Here is a 14602-nt window from a genome sequence, read left to right as displayed (position 1 = left end):
CAGGAGGCTGAGGCAGGAAAATCGCTTGTACCCAGGAGGCAGAGGTTGCAGTAAGCCGAGATCGCGCCATTGCACTCCAGCCTGGGTGAACAGAGCGAAACTTTGTCTCAAAAAAATAAAAAAGGAAAGAAATCAAAATTTGTACACTATATTTGCTTACTGTGACTACATGTCATTATTTCTAGTCCCTCTCAATTCACAGAGTTGGGAAATACATGTGTATGGTTGTCTCCATCTCTATTATTCGTTCATTTCTTTATCCATCCATCCATCCATCTATCTGCCTGTCTGTCTGTCTCTATCTGCCTACCAATCCATCATCATGTCCCTGTTCAGATGCATCTGATTCCAGTCCAACACCACAGGCTTCCCTTTGCTTATTTGTCACTTCTTTTTCCCATGGTGAGAAACCTGGCTCTTATTATTCATAGTATATTTATTTAATGTTAGTATACACATAAAGTATTAATAGTTCCAGATTTGCTAACCCAGACCTTTGTGACCATATAATGTTTCATCTAAATTAGAACACTTTTGAGAGGGAAAGGGGGGATGTTATTAATTATTATTTAAGAGTAATTGGTGGAAACATAGACTTTTAGGGAAACTGGGAAATATGGCTCCCTGTATATGGTACATATTGTACTAATTTATTATCATTACGGTTTATTTTTGTCTTCTCACTTTTCTAGCATCATAAATTTCCTGTTGATTGATGCAGAAATCATTCTTGTAAACAATGTGTTGAAAGCTATTAAAATGGTGACTAGTAATTTATATACTTAATAGGAAGCATTTTCTGTAATCATAATAGACTGCTTTGGTGAAAATATTGAGTTCCTTCATTGTCAGATGGAACAGAGCAGCATTGCTATTCGTTTGTTTTATCTGGATTGCTTCTGTAAGTTAGAATTGGAATTTCTCAGGCTTTCCTTGAGATGTTATTGCATTTAGTGCTTCAGAATTGTAAGTCTTAAAAAAGAACATTGGTCAAAGAAATACTCATTTAAGATACTTGTCTGGTGCTTAATAACATTTCCCTGTTAAGGTGGACACACGTTTGCAAAATGGATTTGCTCCTGGGATGAAGCTGGAGGTGGCTGTTAGAACAGATCCTGAGACCTACTGGGTTGCCACCATTATCACCACCTGTGAGCAGTTGCTCCTTCTCCGCTATGATGGCTATGGGGAGGATCGGAGAGCAGATTTCTGGTGTGACATCAGGAAGGCTGATCTCTACCCCATTGGGTGGTGTGAGCAGAATAAGAAGACCCTTGAAGCCCCAGAAGGTAATGAAATACTTCCTATCAAGACGTGACGTGATATTACTGTAAGAAAATTTGGATTGTCCACAGTCTTGAGGTTTTCAGTCTCTCGAGCATATAGGTTTACCCAGCTTTTCTAGGTTAGCATTTTGAGTGAAAATATTTATAAGGAATAATACACATTTCCCTGTCTTTTAAAATTATTTTCTTTGCTACATAAAGCCTCAGGTTTTTATGATGCTCATAGGGAACACTAGCTGCATATCATCCTTTCAGACTGTGAGGTTCTCTGAGTTTGAGATTTGTAGATCTGGTTGTTTTTAAGCCCGTTGGGCCAGACTGATGTGCTGTTGATTTTCTTTTGTTTTTATTGTCCTCTCTCCTCATACCCTCAAGCAATCTGGTAACTAGGAACTCTTAAATGAACTAAATCAAGCACCATTCCAGAAGGAGTAAAAACCAAATTAAGCAGAAGAGAGACAATAAAGGCAAAAGAAAGAGAAGGGTGAGATAAAGGTGGGGAAAGATAAGAGGACTCCGGATTTAAGAAAATACGTGAGTTGTCTGGGCGGGATGGCCCATGCCTGTAATGGCAGCACTTTGGGAGGCTGAGGCGGCTGGATCACCTGAGGTCAGGAGTTCGAGACCAGCCTGGCCAACATGGCAAAACCCCGTCTCTACTAAAAATACAAAACAATTAGCTGGGTGTGGTGGCTCACAACTATAATTCCAGCTACTCAGGAGGCTGAGGCAGGAGAATCACTTGAACCCAGGAGGCGGACATTGCATTGAGCCGAGATCGCCCCACTGCACTCCAGCCTGGGTGACAGAGTGAGATTCTGTCTCAAAAGAAAGAAAATACCTGACTTTTGGTATTTTTCTTTTAACTTCTTACTTTGATATAATTTCAGATTTACCAAAAAGTTATGAGAATCATATGGAAAATTATTGGAGACTTTTTGCCAAGTGTTTCCAAATGTTGTTAATGGTGACATATATGATGTTTACTTTATCTTGTCTCCACTGCTTTACTTATGTTCTTTTAATGAACCACATGAGAGTCAGTTTTAGACATGATGCCCTTTTATTCAAAAATGCTGTATGTATTTCTAAAAACAAGGTATTCATGTTACAGTAAAATATGAAAAGGAGGAAATTAACTTTGATACAATACTGTTTACAGATAGTACTCAGTTTTTTAAAAGGAACATTGTTTAATAAACATGGTCTTATTTTTATATTTATATCACTTTCTAGTATTTTTGTTTTTATTTTCATTTCTATTTTCTTGAGGCAGGGTCTTGCTATATCACCCAGGCTGGTCTCCAACTCCTGGGCTCAAGTGATTATCCTGCCTCAGCCTCCCTAATAGCTAGTACCACAGGCATGAGCCATCATGCATCACGCCTGGGCCTTATTCAGTTTTTACCAGCTATTCCAATAACATTTAAGATAATTTCGTTCTATTTTATTTTTTTGAGACAGAGTCTCGCTCTGTCAGCCAGGCTGGAGTGCAGTGGCGTGATCCTAGCTCACTGTGTCCTTGAACTCCCAGGTTCAAGTGATTCTCCCACCTCACCCCTGCCAAGTAGCTGGGTCTACAGGTGTGTGTCACCATACCCAACTAATTTTTAAACTTTTTTTGTAGAGACAGAGTTTCGCTGTGTTTCCCAGGCCAGTCTCAAACTGCTAGTCTTAAGCGTTCCTCCTTTCAAAGTGTTGGGATTACAGGCATGAACCACCACACCTGGCCCAATAATTTTTTTTTTTTTTTTTTTGAAACAGAGTCTCGCTCTGTTGCCCAGGCTGGAGTGCAATGGCGCAATCTCAGCTCACTGCAGCCTCCACCTCCTGGGTTCAAGCAATTCTCCTCCCTCAGCCTCCCAAGTAGCTGGGATTACAGGCACCCGCCACCACACCCAGCTAATTTTTTGCATTTTAGTAGAGACGGGATTTTGCCATGTTGGCCAGGCTGGTCTTGAACCCCTGACCTCAGGTGATCTGCCCGCTTCTGCCTCCCAAAGTGCTGGGATTACAGGCGTGAGCCACCGCGCCTGGCCAATAACTCTTTTTTAATTAAAGAAAAATCCCAGATCATGTGTTACATTCAGTTGTCATGTCTCATAAGTTTCCTATAATCTGGAACAGTTCCTCAGGGTTTTTCGTCTTTCATGACTTTGATATTTTGAAAGTTACAGGCCAGTTTTCCCAATGTTCATTCTATCCTGGTCCCAATAATGTTCATTATGCTGTATTTCTTTTCCTGGTCCAAGATTCCTGTCTAGAATCACATTGCATTTAGTTGTCATGTCTCTCTCGTTTTCTTAACCATTGTTTTTCTTTTTTGAACTTGACATTTTTGAAGAGTACAGGCCAGTCATTCTGTCAGATTTCCCACAATTTGGGTTTGTCTGATGCTTCCTTACATTCAGGTTGTTCACTTTTGGTAGGAAAAATGCAAAAGCTGTGCCCTTCCAGTGCATGATATCAGAAGATACATGCTATTGATTTGCCTTATTACAGGTAAAATTAACTTCCATCACTTGATTAGGTTCATATATGCCAAGTTTTTTCATCGTAAAGGTATTATTTTTTGCTTTTTAGTTAGTGTCTTGTTGGAAGATACTTGGAGATTATGAAAATATCCCATTACTCTTCACACTTTAACCCACTATTCTTAGTATCCATTTATAAATTTTATCTGAAACAATTATTTTTTCAATAATTACCAAATGGTGTTTTAAAAAATTTCTTCTACATTTCTTAATTGGCTTTCTACTATACTATAGAAAGAGCTTCCCCCTTTCCTCCATTTATGTATGTATGTGTATATGTAGGTATGTTTATCAGTGAAGACTCATGATTCTGATCTTATTTAATGGGTTATAATCCTTTACTTTATATTTCTTTTGATCCTGAAACTGTCCTAGATTGGGTGAGTGGTTACCCCTTCAAGCGGGCTACTGTATCCTTTTAATATGTCCTTATTTTTCTTTAAGCAGTTTCTTATTTTTTGGCTCAAGAAGCATTTTGCTGTCTCAGCCCTGAAATCAGCCATTTCCCCAAGAAGTCTTTTCTTTTAGTGAAGAATGGTATTTGGAAACGAAGATCTGAGTGTTAGGGTCCTGGGATGTCTGTGGGCTTCTCCTTTGTGAAGGTTTTTTACTTTGTGAGTAACAATAGAAGAGAGAGCTCTAGAGACATGAAGCCACCTGGCCTACCATCTCATCCTAACGTATGTAGGAAAATGCATCTCGTTTAAATGTGAACAACAGAAAAGGATTTCAGTTGAATCTCATACAAGATTATTACAGTGGAAAAAAGAGTAGAAACAACCACAGAAGAGGTGAACATTGTGTCAGATAAAAACATTTCAAAATAAGGTAACAAAAAAGTAGCAACAATAGTAGAAACAGTGAAAAAAATTATAAATAAAATTTATAAACATTCAGAAATGAAAGGATTAAAAAAGGGAAGATTTGAAAAGAGAAAAAGTAAAACTTAGGCAAGAACTGGAAATAAAAGAATATTGAAAATGAAGACTTAGTTAAAATGAGCACAGGAATGAGTCAGCACCATGGATACTATCTGAAGAAAAACAGATGAAAAAAAGGAAAGAAATTTTAAAATAAAAACCAAACAAAGAAATAAAAAGGACTTGAGAAACACCTTATACAGCTAGGTAAAAATGATTTAACATACCTGCAGTAGAAGTCCTTGAAGAAGAAAACTGAAGCAATGAAACAATAAAATACTATAAACTATAATTTAGGTAAACATTTATTTATTTATTTTTTGAGACAGAGTGTCACTCTTTGTCACCCAGGCTGGAGTACAGTGGCACGATCTCGGCCCACTACAACCTCTGCCTCCCAGGTTCAAGCAGTTCTCCTGCCTCAGCCTCCTGAGTAGCTGGGACTACAGGTACATGCCACCATGCCCAGCTAATTTTTATATTTTTAGTTGAGAGGGGGTTTCACCATGTTGGCCAGGCTGGTCTCAAATTCCTGACCTCAAGTGATCTGCCCGCCTGAGCTTCCTAAAGTGCTGGGATTACAGGTGTAGTCCGGCTACCATGCTGGACCATAATTCAGGTAAACCTTACAGAAATAAAAGAGGCCTTGTAATACATACTGAAAGGGATTACTATGTATGTAGGAAAATCAAATGAGGGCAGCTACATCAAAATTGTTCTAATGAAAGTATTGAACTTTAAAGCAAAAAATAATACCACAGCTATTTAGGAGAAAGACCAAGTTTCTTATAGAGGAAAGAAAACAAGATTTTCATCAGAGTTATTAACAATGGTTTATGTCAAAAGACAATGGAATGTAATGTATTTAAGAAATGTAATGAAAGAGAAAATATGAGACAGGGATTTTATATCTAGCCAAACTGAACTTCAGATCTAAAGGCTATATGCAAACTGTTACGAACAGGTAAGAACTAAGTAATATTGTTCCCATGAGCCCTTCCTAAGGAGTCCACTAGGGAATGAGCTTCAGCTGAGCAAATTAATGAGGTAACATTAGCATGGGAAATGGTAGTGAAACATTAAATATATGTATAGCTATAGAACTTAAACTAAATGATGGTTGTAAGGGAGACACTGTGGTATATAATAGCTGTATGCTCTGAAAATGTAGTTACATTATTACTATAAAAAATATGGGACAAGAATGGGGAAAACGTGAATAGTTGTATAAGCCCACTCATTGTCTTAAAAAAAAAAAAACAGCTTTATTGCCATGTAATATAACTATTTAAGTGTTAACTGGGAGTAAAACGATATTACCTGAAATGAGATGCTGAAGGAGAGAAAACAAAGGGCTTATAGCTAACTTCAGTATTGTTTATAGAAACAACAACAACAAAATAGAAAGTAGTCCAAAAATAGAGAGGACTAAAAGTGTTATATAAAGGTAATCCGTAGAACAAAAATAAGAACCTTTCTATATGACGAAAGAGACTTAGAAAGAGAAACTATATGTGTAAACAGGATAGATCACATAGTAAAAAAAACTACATATACACGAAGTATATAACATTTAACAATATGAAATTTAGGCCATGCATATTAATAATATCAATAAGTGTTACTGGGCATACTCTTTTATTAGAAGTAAACAAATAAATTCAGATTGCCTCATAAAGCAAAATCCACTCTTGTCCTCTGTATAGGAGACATACCTAAGCAGAGAGACTACGAAAAAGTAAAAATAAAAGGACAAAGATGTACAGGCAACTGCCAGTAGAAAAGAAACCAGCTGTCAGTCTTGATAGCTGACAAAGGATACTTTGTAAGAAAAGCAGCTATAGACAGCAATAAAAAGGAGGAGGGTCTGCATACAACCAAGGAGTGGGCTCAGGATATGTTATTGTATGAAAAAAAGAAAAATGTGTACAGACTTGAGGAGGAGGAGAGCTCAAGGATATGATGATACAAATGTGTGTATGTGAACTTATTTTTTTCAAAATAAAAGAGTAAATCGTTGGCCAGGCGCGGTGGCTCACTCCTGTAATCCCAGCACTTTGGGAGGCCGAGGCGGGTGGATCACAAGGTTAGGAGATCAAGACCATCCTGGCCAACATGGTGAAACCCCATCTCTACGAAAAATACAAAAATTAGCCGACCGTAGTGGTGTGTGCCAGTAATCCCAGCTACTCAGGAGGCTGAGGTAGAAGAACCACTTGGACCCGGGAGGCGGAGGTTGCAGTGAGCCGAGATCGTGCCACTGCACTCCAGCCTGGGCAACAGAGCAAGACTCCGTCTCAAAAAAAAAAAAAAAAAAAAAGAATGAATCATTTAGAAAAAAGTTACCTATGGGGAAAGAAGGGAAAAGAATGAAGGAGATAGGAATAGAAGGTAAATTTTATGAATGTACCTTATTTTATTTTGTAGATTTGACTTTTGAACCTTGTAAATATTTTATGCAACTAGAAAGCAAAATTAAATGTTTAGAAAGCAATTCCTAAAAATCAAAAGCAAAATCAAGGAAACCTAACTGTATATGGAGCTTGTGGGATAACCCCACAAAGAGGAGCTATTTCAGTGACTTAAAAATACAGTAAAATATGAAAGTATGTCCCCAGTTAGGGATATATATTCTAAGGACAACAATAACAAAAAAAAATGCAAAGAAAAAATCTTAACCTATTTTTAGTAATCCTACTGTTGGTGGTAGACTTGATGTTGTTACTTTGAAATAGTTGTTTGTATATGGTAGGCAAAAGCAAATAAAGAATGAAATGTGTGGCCGGGCATGGTGGCTCACGCCTGTAATCCCAGCACTTTGGGAGGCTGAGGCAGGCGGATCACAAGGTCAGGAGATCGAGACCATCCTGGCTAACATGGTGAAACCCCGTCTCTGCTAAAAATACAAACAATTAGCCAAGCATGGTGGCGGGCGCCTGTAGTCCCAGCTACTCGGGAGGCTGAGGCAGGAGAATGGCGTGAACCTGGGACAGAGCAAGACTCTGTCTCAAAAAAAAAAAAAAAGAAAAGAAATGTGTAATTGAGAACTAGGATTTTCAGCGTTATAGAAAGGAAATAGAGCTTAGATGGATGAGTTAAATGAAAGCACTATCTTTCTGAATTTGTATTGGAAGTATTGTGATGTAAGAAGAAGAAGAAATGCATTAACTCTAGACACTGAAAAGGCCGAGAAACACTAACCCAGTGACAATGAGCATGCCCAGGTCTCTAAATACCATTTCCATGGAAATAAACTGGGGCTTCTTGCAGAAGTAGCTGAGTCCTGCACTAGGTCAGGCAATTGCCTAGATGATCCTGGAACATCTTGTCGTACCAAAAAGCAAAAAAGTTATCAGTGGCTCTTTACTAGTGTCATGCCAAAAGGTCTCAGGAGCCAACCTGAAGAGACTGCCTCTGGTTGGAGATAGAGTATCAGTAAGGACAACAGCTGTAATGGCTTGAAATGTATTTGTTTTAATGTATGACTTTATAGTGAAATTTTGAAACAAAACCCTCATTAGCCACTCTTGGAAGATGCCTGCCAATCAACTGTTTATTTTAAAGGGTGGTAAATATAGAGAAAGAGTAAAGACAATCAAGTATATGTTCAAAGAAAGCCTTCTTTCTATGAACTCTACCTCAGCGTAATCAAATAGTTGATGTAGAGAAATTTTTCTTTATGGAAGTTCTTTGGTTAGTAAATGAAGAAGGAATAATACAATTAGAATATCACCATTGAGCCCGTAATGAATCAGTGCATCTATGTAGTAACCGTTAAAAGCTGCTAATGTCACAAAGGGAGAGACAGCCAGACCATATGTGCCTCTTCATGCTCTTGAGGGAAGGGTATAACTTATTCCACTTGTGAAGTATTCTTTCACCCTCACCACCCCGCAAAGTCTAACCTGAATTTGATCAAGCTTCTAGCTCTAAATACTGATTTATGGCAAATACAGGGAACAGTAGAACAACTTGTCACCACAGGGGCGTAACCAATGAAGTCACACTCTAAAAAACTCCATAGAGAACAAAGGCCAGGTCTCAATAAATGTGGAGTAAAAAAAGAGAGAGTAGGGGCAAGGGAGGGGAGGAAGGAGAAGAAACCTACTGATGAAAAGAAATCAAGGAGACATTTGCAATGCGTGCATCTCACTTGGGTCCTGATGTAATCAAACAAATTGACAAAACTGTTTATGAGACAATTGGGGAAGTTTGAACATAGACTGGATATTTGATATTAAGGAATTATTGTTAATTTTTTAAAGGTATGATGTTATTGTGGTTTTGTAAGAAAATATTTTCTTTTAGAAATATGTACTAAAATATATATATGGATGAAATTATATGCTATCTGGAATTGTCTTCTAACTGATCCTTGGTTGGGCATGGGTGGAGTGTGAGGGTATAAGCCAGGCATTGGCAAATTATCTGTAAAGGGCAAGATAGTAAATATTTTAGGCTTTACTAGTCATACAATCTCTGTCAAAGCTGCTAAAACCCTACCTTTGTAGTGTGAAAGCAGCCACAGACAATATGTAAACAAATGGGTATGGCCATGTTCCAGTAAAACTTTATTAACAAAAACAGACAGCAGGCTGGATTAAGCCCTCGAGTTGTAGCTTGTAAATCCTGGTTTAGATGAAACAGATTGGCCATGAGGTGACAGTTGTTGACGCCAGGGCACTTAGGATTCATTAGATCATTTTTCTTTTTGTATGTTTGAAAGTTTCCATCATAAAAAAGTAAGGTACCTTCTGGGTAAAATTATAGGAATAGGTAGTTGGGACTATTCTCTTTGTTTTGTATACAACTCTTAATAAACTAACCAGAAAGTAGCTCCATCTAGAGAAGCATTTTTGGTTTTATTTTGTTTTATCTTTTCAAGCTCTCAAGCAGTATGTTGGACTCTTAGATCTTAAAATGTGAAATACCTCTAAACCATCTCCACTGGTTCAGTTTCTCTGCATTCTGTTGGCTGGCATTTTGAGTAATCAGTCATTTATTCCCTCATCTAGGCATCAGAGATAAAGTATCTGACTGGGATGAGTTTCTGCGGCAGACCCTGATAGGAGCATGTAGTCCTCCTGTTCCGCTGCTAGAGGGCGTGAGTATTACTACATGCCACATCAGCGTGGAAAACCCATCTGATCTTTCAAAGAATCTTAAAATCGGTTGCTTATTTACCACTCTGAAGCAAATAAACGTTATTATTAGAGACATAGGCATAGGTATTGGGAAGTTTAAACTTACCCTCAGAGGTTGCAAACTGGTGGCTTGCTTAGTGCCTAAATATTTTCTGAATTAGTTGCTAACACATAAAAAATCTAATTTCCCAGATTCTTTTATACAGTTGGAAAATAGGACCTTCTGAGGGCTTTCACTCTGAAACTGAGCAGGGGTCGATTCTGCTTGAGGGTGGACATTTGTAACTCCCACACCAGGTGACTTGGAGTCCCCCCAACCCACCCTTTTTTTTTTTTTTTTTTTTGCTTGGAACACATTGGATCTATTGCACTTCTGCCTTCCACCTGCTTTTCAGCAGTCCTTTTAAATTAGTGTGGCCTTTAAGCTTGTTAGTGAATATAGATCTCTTGATTTTGTGAAATGGATTTATTGGTTATGACATTTCTAAGTTATATCTTGTCACTTTCTGTCATACTGGTAAAATTATTTGTGGCATATGTGAAATGCAATGTATGAAGGTTCCCATCCCTCTACATCCTTGCCAACACTTGTTATCTTTTTTATTATAGCTGACTAAGTGGGTATGAAGTGGCATCTCATTTTGATTTACATTTCTGTAATGACTGTTGATGTTGAGTATGTTTTTTTGTGCTTATGGGCCATTTCTGTATCCTTTTTGGAGACATTTCTTTGCCCATTTTTAAATTGGGTTGTCTTATTATTGAGTTGAATGTATTATGCATTCAAAATATACATGCATTTCAAAATATTGAAAATATGTTTTCCCATTCTATGGTTTGTCTTTTTATTGTTTGCAGCATAAACATTTTTTATTTTGATATAATCCAGATTATCTTTTTTTCTTTTGTTGCTTGTGCTTTTGGTATCATATCTAAGAAGGCTTTGCTTAACCCAAGGTCAAGAAGATTTACTCCTGTATTTTCTAAGAGTTTTATGGTTACATTTACTTCTATCATCCATTCACATTCCCTTTTAAATTTTGATTGGTGAATACTCTATTTCAAACTGGTTTTTATTTTTTATACTCTGACTCATTTATTTATGCTTAGCCAGGGCCTTATACATACTAAAAACTCAGTAACATTTTAATGAATGGATGAATTGATAAACTATTCTACTCTTTTTTGACCATGACTCTGCCATGCTGACTTTTAGCTCTAAATCTTTTCCTCCACTTTTTCATATGTCCCTTTGCATATCTGGATATGTAAGTGTCACAGAGTTTTTACTAGGAAAAAAATGTAAGGTTGTGTATTAGAAATGGTTAAGTGATAACTTGATAATGAATTTCTTTTCTTTATTGTAGTTTTTAATATACTTCTAGATAGTGAGAGTTAAACTTTTCCTTTCCATCACTGTAATCAAAAGCTTTTACTCTGTTCATTTGAACATTGTTGTGACATCAATAAAAAACCAGAAACAACTGAAATACTATCTGTAGGTAACTGGATAAATTATTGCCCATTTACAATGTAAAATATCATAAAATACTATAAAACATGAGGAAGAGTTATATGTGCTATTATAGAAAGATACCTATGATGTACTAAGTGAAGAACAAATTAAGAAACAGTATACAGTGTTTCCATTTTTCAAAAAATAGGAACAGACAGACTGGCAGAGGTGGATATTGACTTGTATGGAGAAAAAGAGGGTATGCCAAAGTGTTTCTTGTGGTTCTTTCTTTGAGGTGGGATTACAGGTGACTTTGACTTTGACTTTTGTTTGATTTTTTTCTTTAATGATGATGATGGTATTTTGATATTTGCTTTTTTTAAATTTTTAAATTTTTTATAAAAACAAAATCTTGCTCTGTTGCCTAGGCTAGAGTGCAGTGGCATGATCTTGGCTCACCATAACCTCTGCCTCCTGGGTTCAAGTGATTCTTCTGCCTCAGCCTCCCAAGTAGCTGGGACTACAGGTGCCTACCACCATGCCCGACTAATTTTTATATTTTTAGTAGAGACAGGGTTTCACCGTGTTGGCCAGGCTGGTCTCGAACTCCTGACCTCAAGTGATCTGCCCACCTCAGCTTCCCAAAGTACTGGGATTACAGGTGTGAGCCACCATGCCTGGACCATATTTGTTTTATAATAGATGAGGAATGATATTTTAAAAATTCTTACTAAATGAAACTACATAACATAGTCCTAGAGATAGAGATGTGTTAGAGTAATTTTACTGCATTATAGGTAGATTTTCTTTAAGATAAACATTTTCATATCTCCTAGAAATAATACTGTAAGAGGCTTGTATGATGATAGACAATTTAGTGTCACTGGCTTTTGAATGGGTAAAAAATACAAAGGCTGGTTTGAGATCATTTATAAGTTGGCTTTTCAAAAATATTATGTTAATTTCTCTTACTGGGTTGTTTTACTTTTTAATCCTACAGCTCCGTAATGGGAGGAATCCTTTAGATCTCATTGCTCCAGGATCCAGACTAGAATGTCAAGCTTTCCAGGACTCTTTAAGCACTTGGATTGTTACTGTAGTAGAAAACATTGGAGGAAGGCTGAAGCTACGTTATGAAGGACTTGAAAGTTCTGACAATTATGAACATTGGTTGTATTACTTGGATCCATTTCTTCATCACGTTGGTTGGGCTGCTCAACAGGGATATGAGCTTCAGCCCCCTTCAGGTGAAGAGTAATAGGACATTTTTCTTCTGTGACATTAACATGCTATGTTATTAATATCTATGAGGCTGAAAAAATATATTCTGCATATGATGAAAACCTTTGTTCTCATAATAGAGCTATTACAAAACAGTTTATATGGAGTTGTTAAATTAAGTGCCTATTTTTCTGGAGTTGTTAAATTAAGTGCCTATTTTTCTTTTTTGTTGTTGTTCTGCTTTTGGTTTTTGTTTTGTTTTGTTTTGTTTTTTGAGACAGAGTCTTGCTCTGTTACCCAGGCTGTAGTGCAGTGTCATGATCTCAGCTCACTGCAACCTCCGCCTCCCGGGTTCAAGCGATTCTTGTGCCTCAGCCTCCCCAGTAGCTAGGATTACAGGCACATGCCACCACACCCGGCTAATTTTTGTATTTTTAGTAGAGATGGGGTTTCACCATGTTGGCCAGTCTGGTCTCGAGCTCTTGACCTCAAGTGATCCGCCCACTTCAGCCTCCCGTAATGCTGGGATTACAGGCGTGAGACACCGTACCTGGCCAAGTGCCTACTTTTCTTTTCTTTTTATTGCTTTTATAATTTACCACACATATTGATATACCTCATAGACTACTGTGCCAACCCATACTGACCCTTGACCAAGATAAAATAAAAAATTATCTAGGGAGCATTTAGCTAGGTACATAGAAAATTGGGTCACAGCAAATTGTTGATTAAAAGAAATACCAATAATATTGGTATTTCTAGAGTTACTGTTTAAATCAATTTGCATTTATTATTATGTGCCCCAATTTGGACGTTATATTACAATTTTATGGATTACAACAATCATTATGATCTTACTGTAGGTATTTTCATAAAGCCAAGGTGTCCAGGCTCTGCATAGAGCAAAGTACTGAAGTTAAGGTGCAAGTTCTTTGAACGTAAAGGGATATAAGTGGGCTTGAACCCTTTTCTAGTTCCAGTGGAAAGTGACTTGTTTTTGTTTATGTGAATGCTTTCAGGACAGGTAAAAAGTATAAATTTCTCATCATCTAAAGCATGTTGTCATGTTTTATTAAAGCCATCAGACATCTAAAAAATGAAGCTGAGTGGCAAGAGATTTTGGCCAAAGTGAAAGAGGAAGAGGAAGAGCCATTACCATCTTACTTATTTAAGGTAAAAACAAAACATGTGATAGATCGGTATTGCTCCCCTTACAGTAGAGTAAAGCAACGCAGGAGGTGAAAGTGTAAAGTAGCCCCTGCAGTCGGTAAGAATGCCATGGTCTCTGAAGGAGGAGGGTGTGTTAAGGCTGGACTGATGATCATCCTTGTTTTCTTCTAACAGTTGTCTAGATTTTCTCCCCAAGTTCTCCTAAAGTAGTTTGAACCTTTTCTTTTCTACCCTTAACTACATAGTCTTAACTGATAAAATAAATTTGTTTTTTTCTCCAGATATTCCTTGTCTTTGAATGTAGAGAGTAGAAGCACTTTCTGTGTTTTTGTTTTTTCCTGGATAGTTTTTTCCAGAGTAGAAAATTATATTGGATAGTTTTGCACATTTAAAAAAAAGAAGAAAACTATAGGATTTACCAGAGCTGGACATTTCTGTTAATCACAGCTACATGTGAGTGTAAGATTGATACAGATATTATGTTTTCATCCCCTTTTGGTGTCTGCATTTCAGGACAAACAAGTTATTGGCATTCATACATTCTCTGTAAACATGAAATTGGAAGCTGTAGACCCCTGGTCTCCTTTTGGGATCTCTCCTGCTACAGTTGTTAAGGTAAAATGGAGATAACTCTCTTGGTAAGAATCCCTGTCAAGGTGACTGGTTTAGGAAATGGGTAGTGTTTTGATCTTTAAGCTCTATTGATCCAACCCATTTTTCCTTCTAGGCCGTGCAGCTAGAATTACTTCTGTGCACGTTTTGTATTTGTCCAGTTTGCTGTGGCCCATTCCTCCTTCAGAGCTTGGTAGCCCTAGCCAAAGCAGCCTTGGGCCTGGGCACTGGACTAGTAGGGGACGCATTCTTTGGGGCA

At 37.4% G+C, this 14602-nt stretch overlaps 1 protein-coding gene across 6 annotated transcripts in view; it reads left to right on the top strand.

Annotated features, from left to right (window-relative positions):
• SFMBT1 (Scm like with four mbt domains 1) overlaps window positions 1-14602 on the top strand; it is a 145705-nt gene that overhangs the window by 105762 nt on the left and 25341 nt on the right. For all 6 annotated transcript variants that reach the window (XM_008972093.5, XM_063602449.1, XM_008972094.4 and 3 more), the window contains 5 exons: window positions 1049-1289; window positions 9756-9844; window positions 12341-12587; window positions 13640-13734; window positions 14245-14346. In XM_008972093.5, the coding sequence (XP_008970341.1) occupies window positions 1049-1289; window positions 9756-9844; window positions 12341-12587; window positions 13640-13734; window positions 14245-14346 (774 nt within the window). The remainder of the gene's footprint in view (window positions 1-1048; window positions 1290-9755; window positions 9845-12340; window positions 12588-13639; window positions 13735-14244; window positions 14347-14602) is intronic.

Source organism: Pan paniscus, chromosome 2 (genome assembly GCF_029289425.2).
Source record: "Pan paniscus chromosome 2, NHGRI_mPanPan1-v2.0_pri, whole genome shotgun sequence".
NCBI classification, from domain to species: Eukaryota; Metazoa; Chordata; class Mammalia; order Primates; family Hominidae; genus Pan; species Pan paniscus.
Note: the sequence above shows the minus strand (reverse complement) of the source record. Positions and strands in the feature narration are given on the sequence as shown.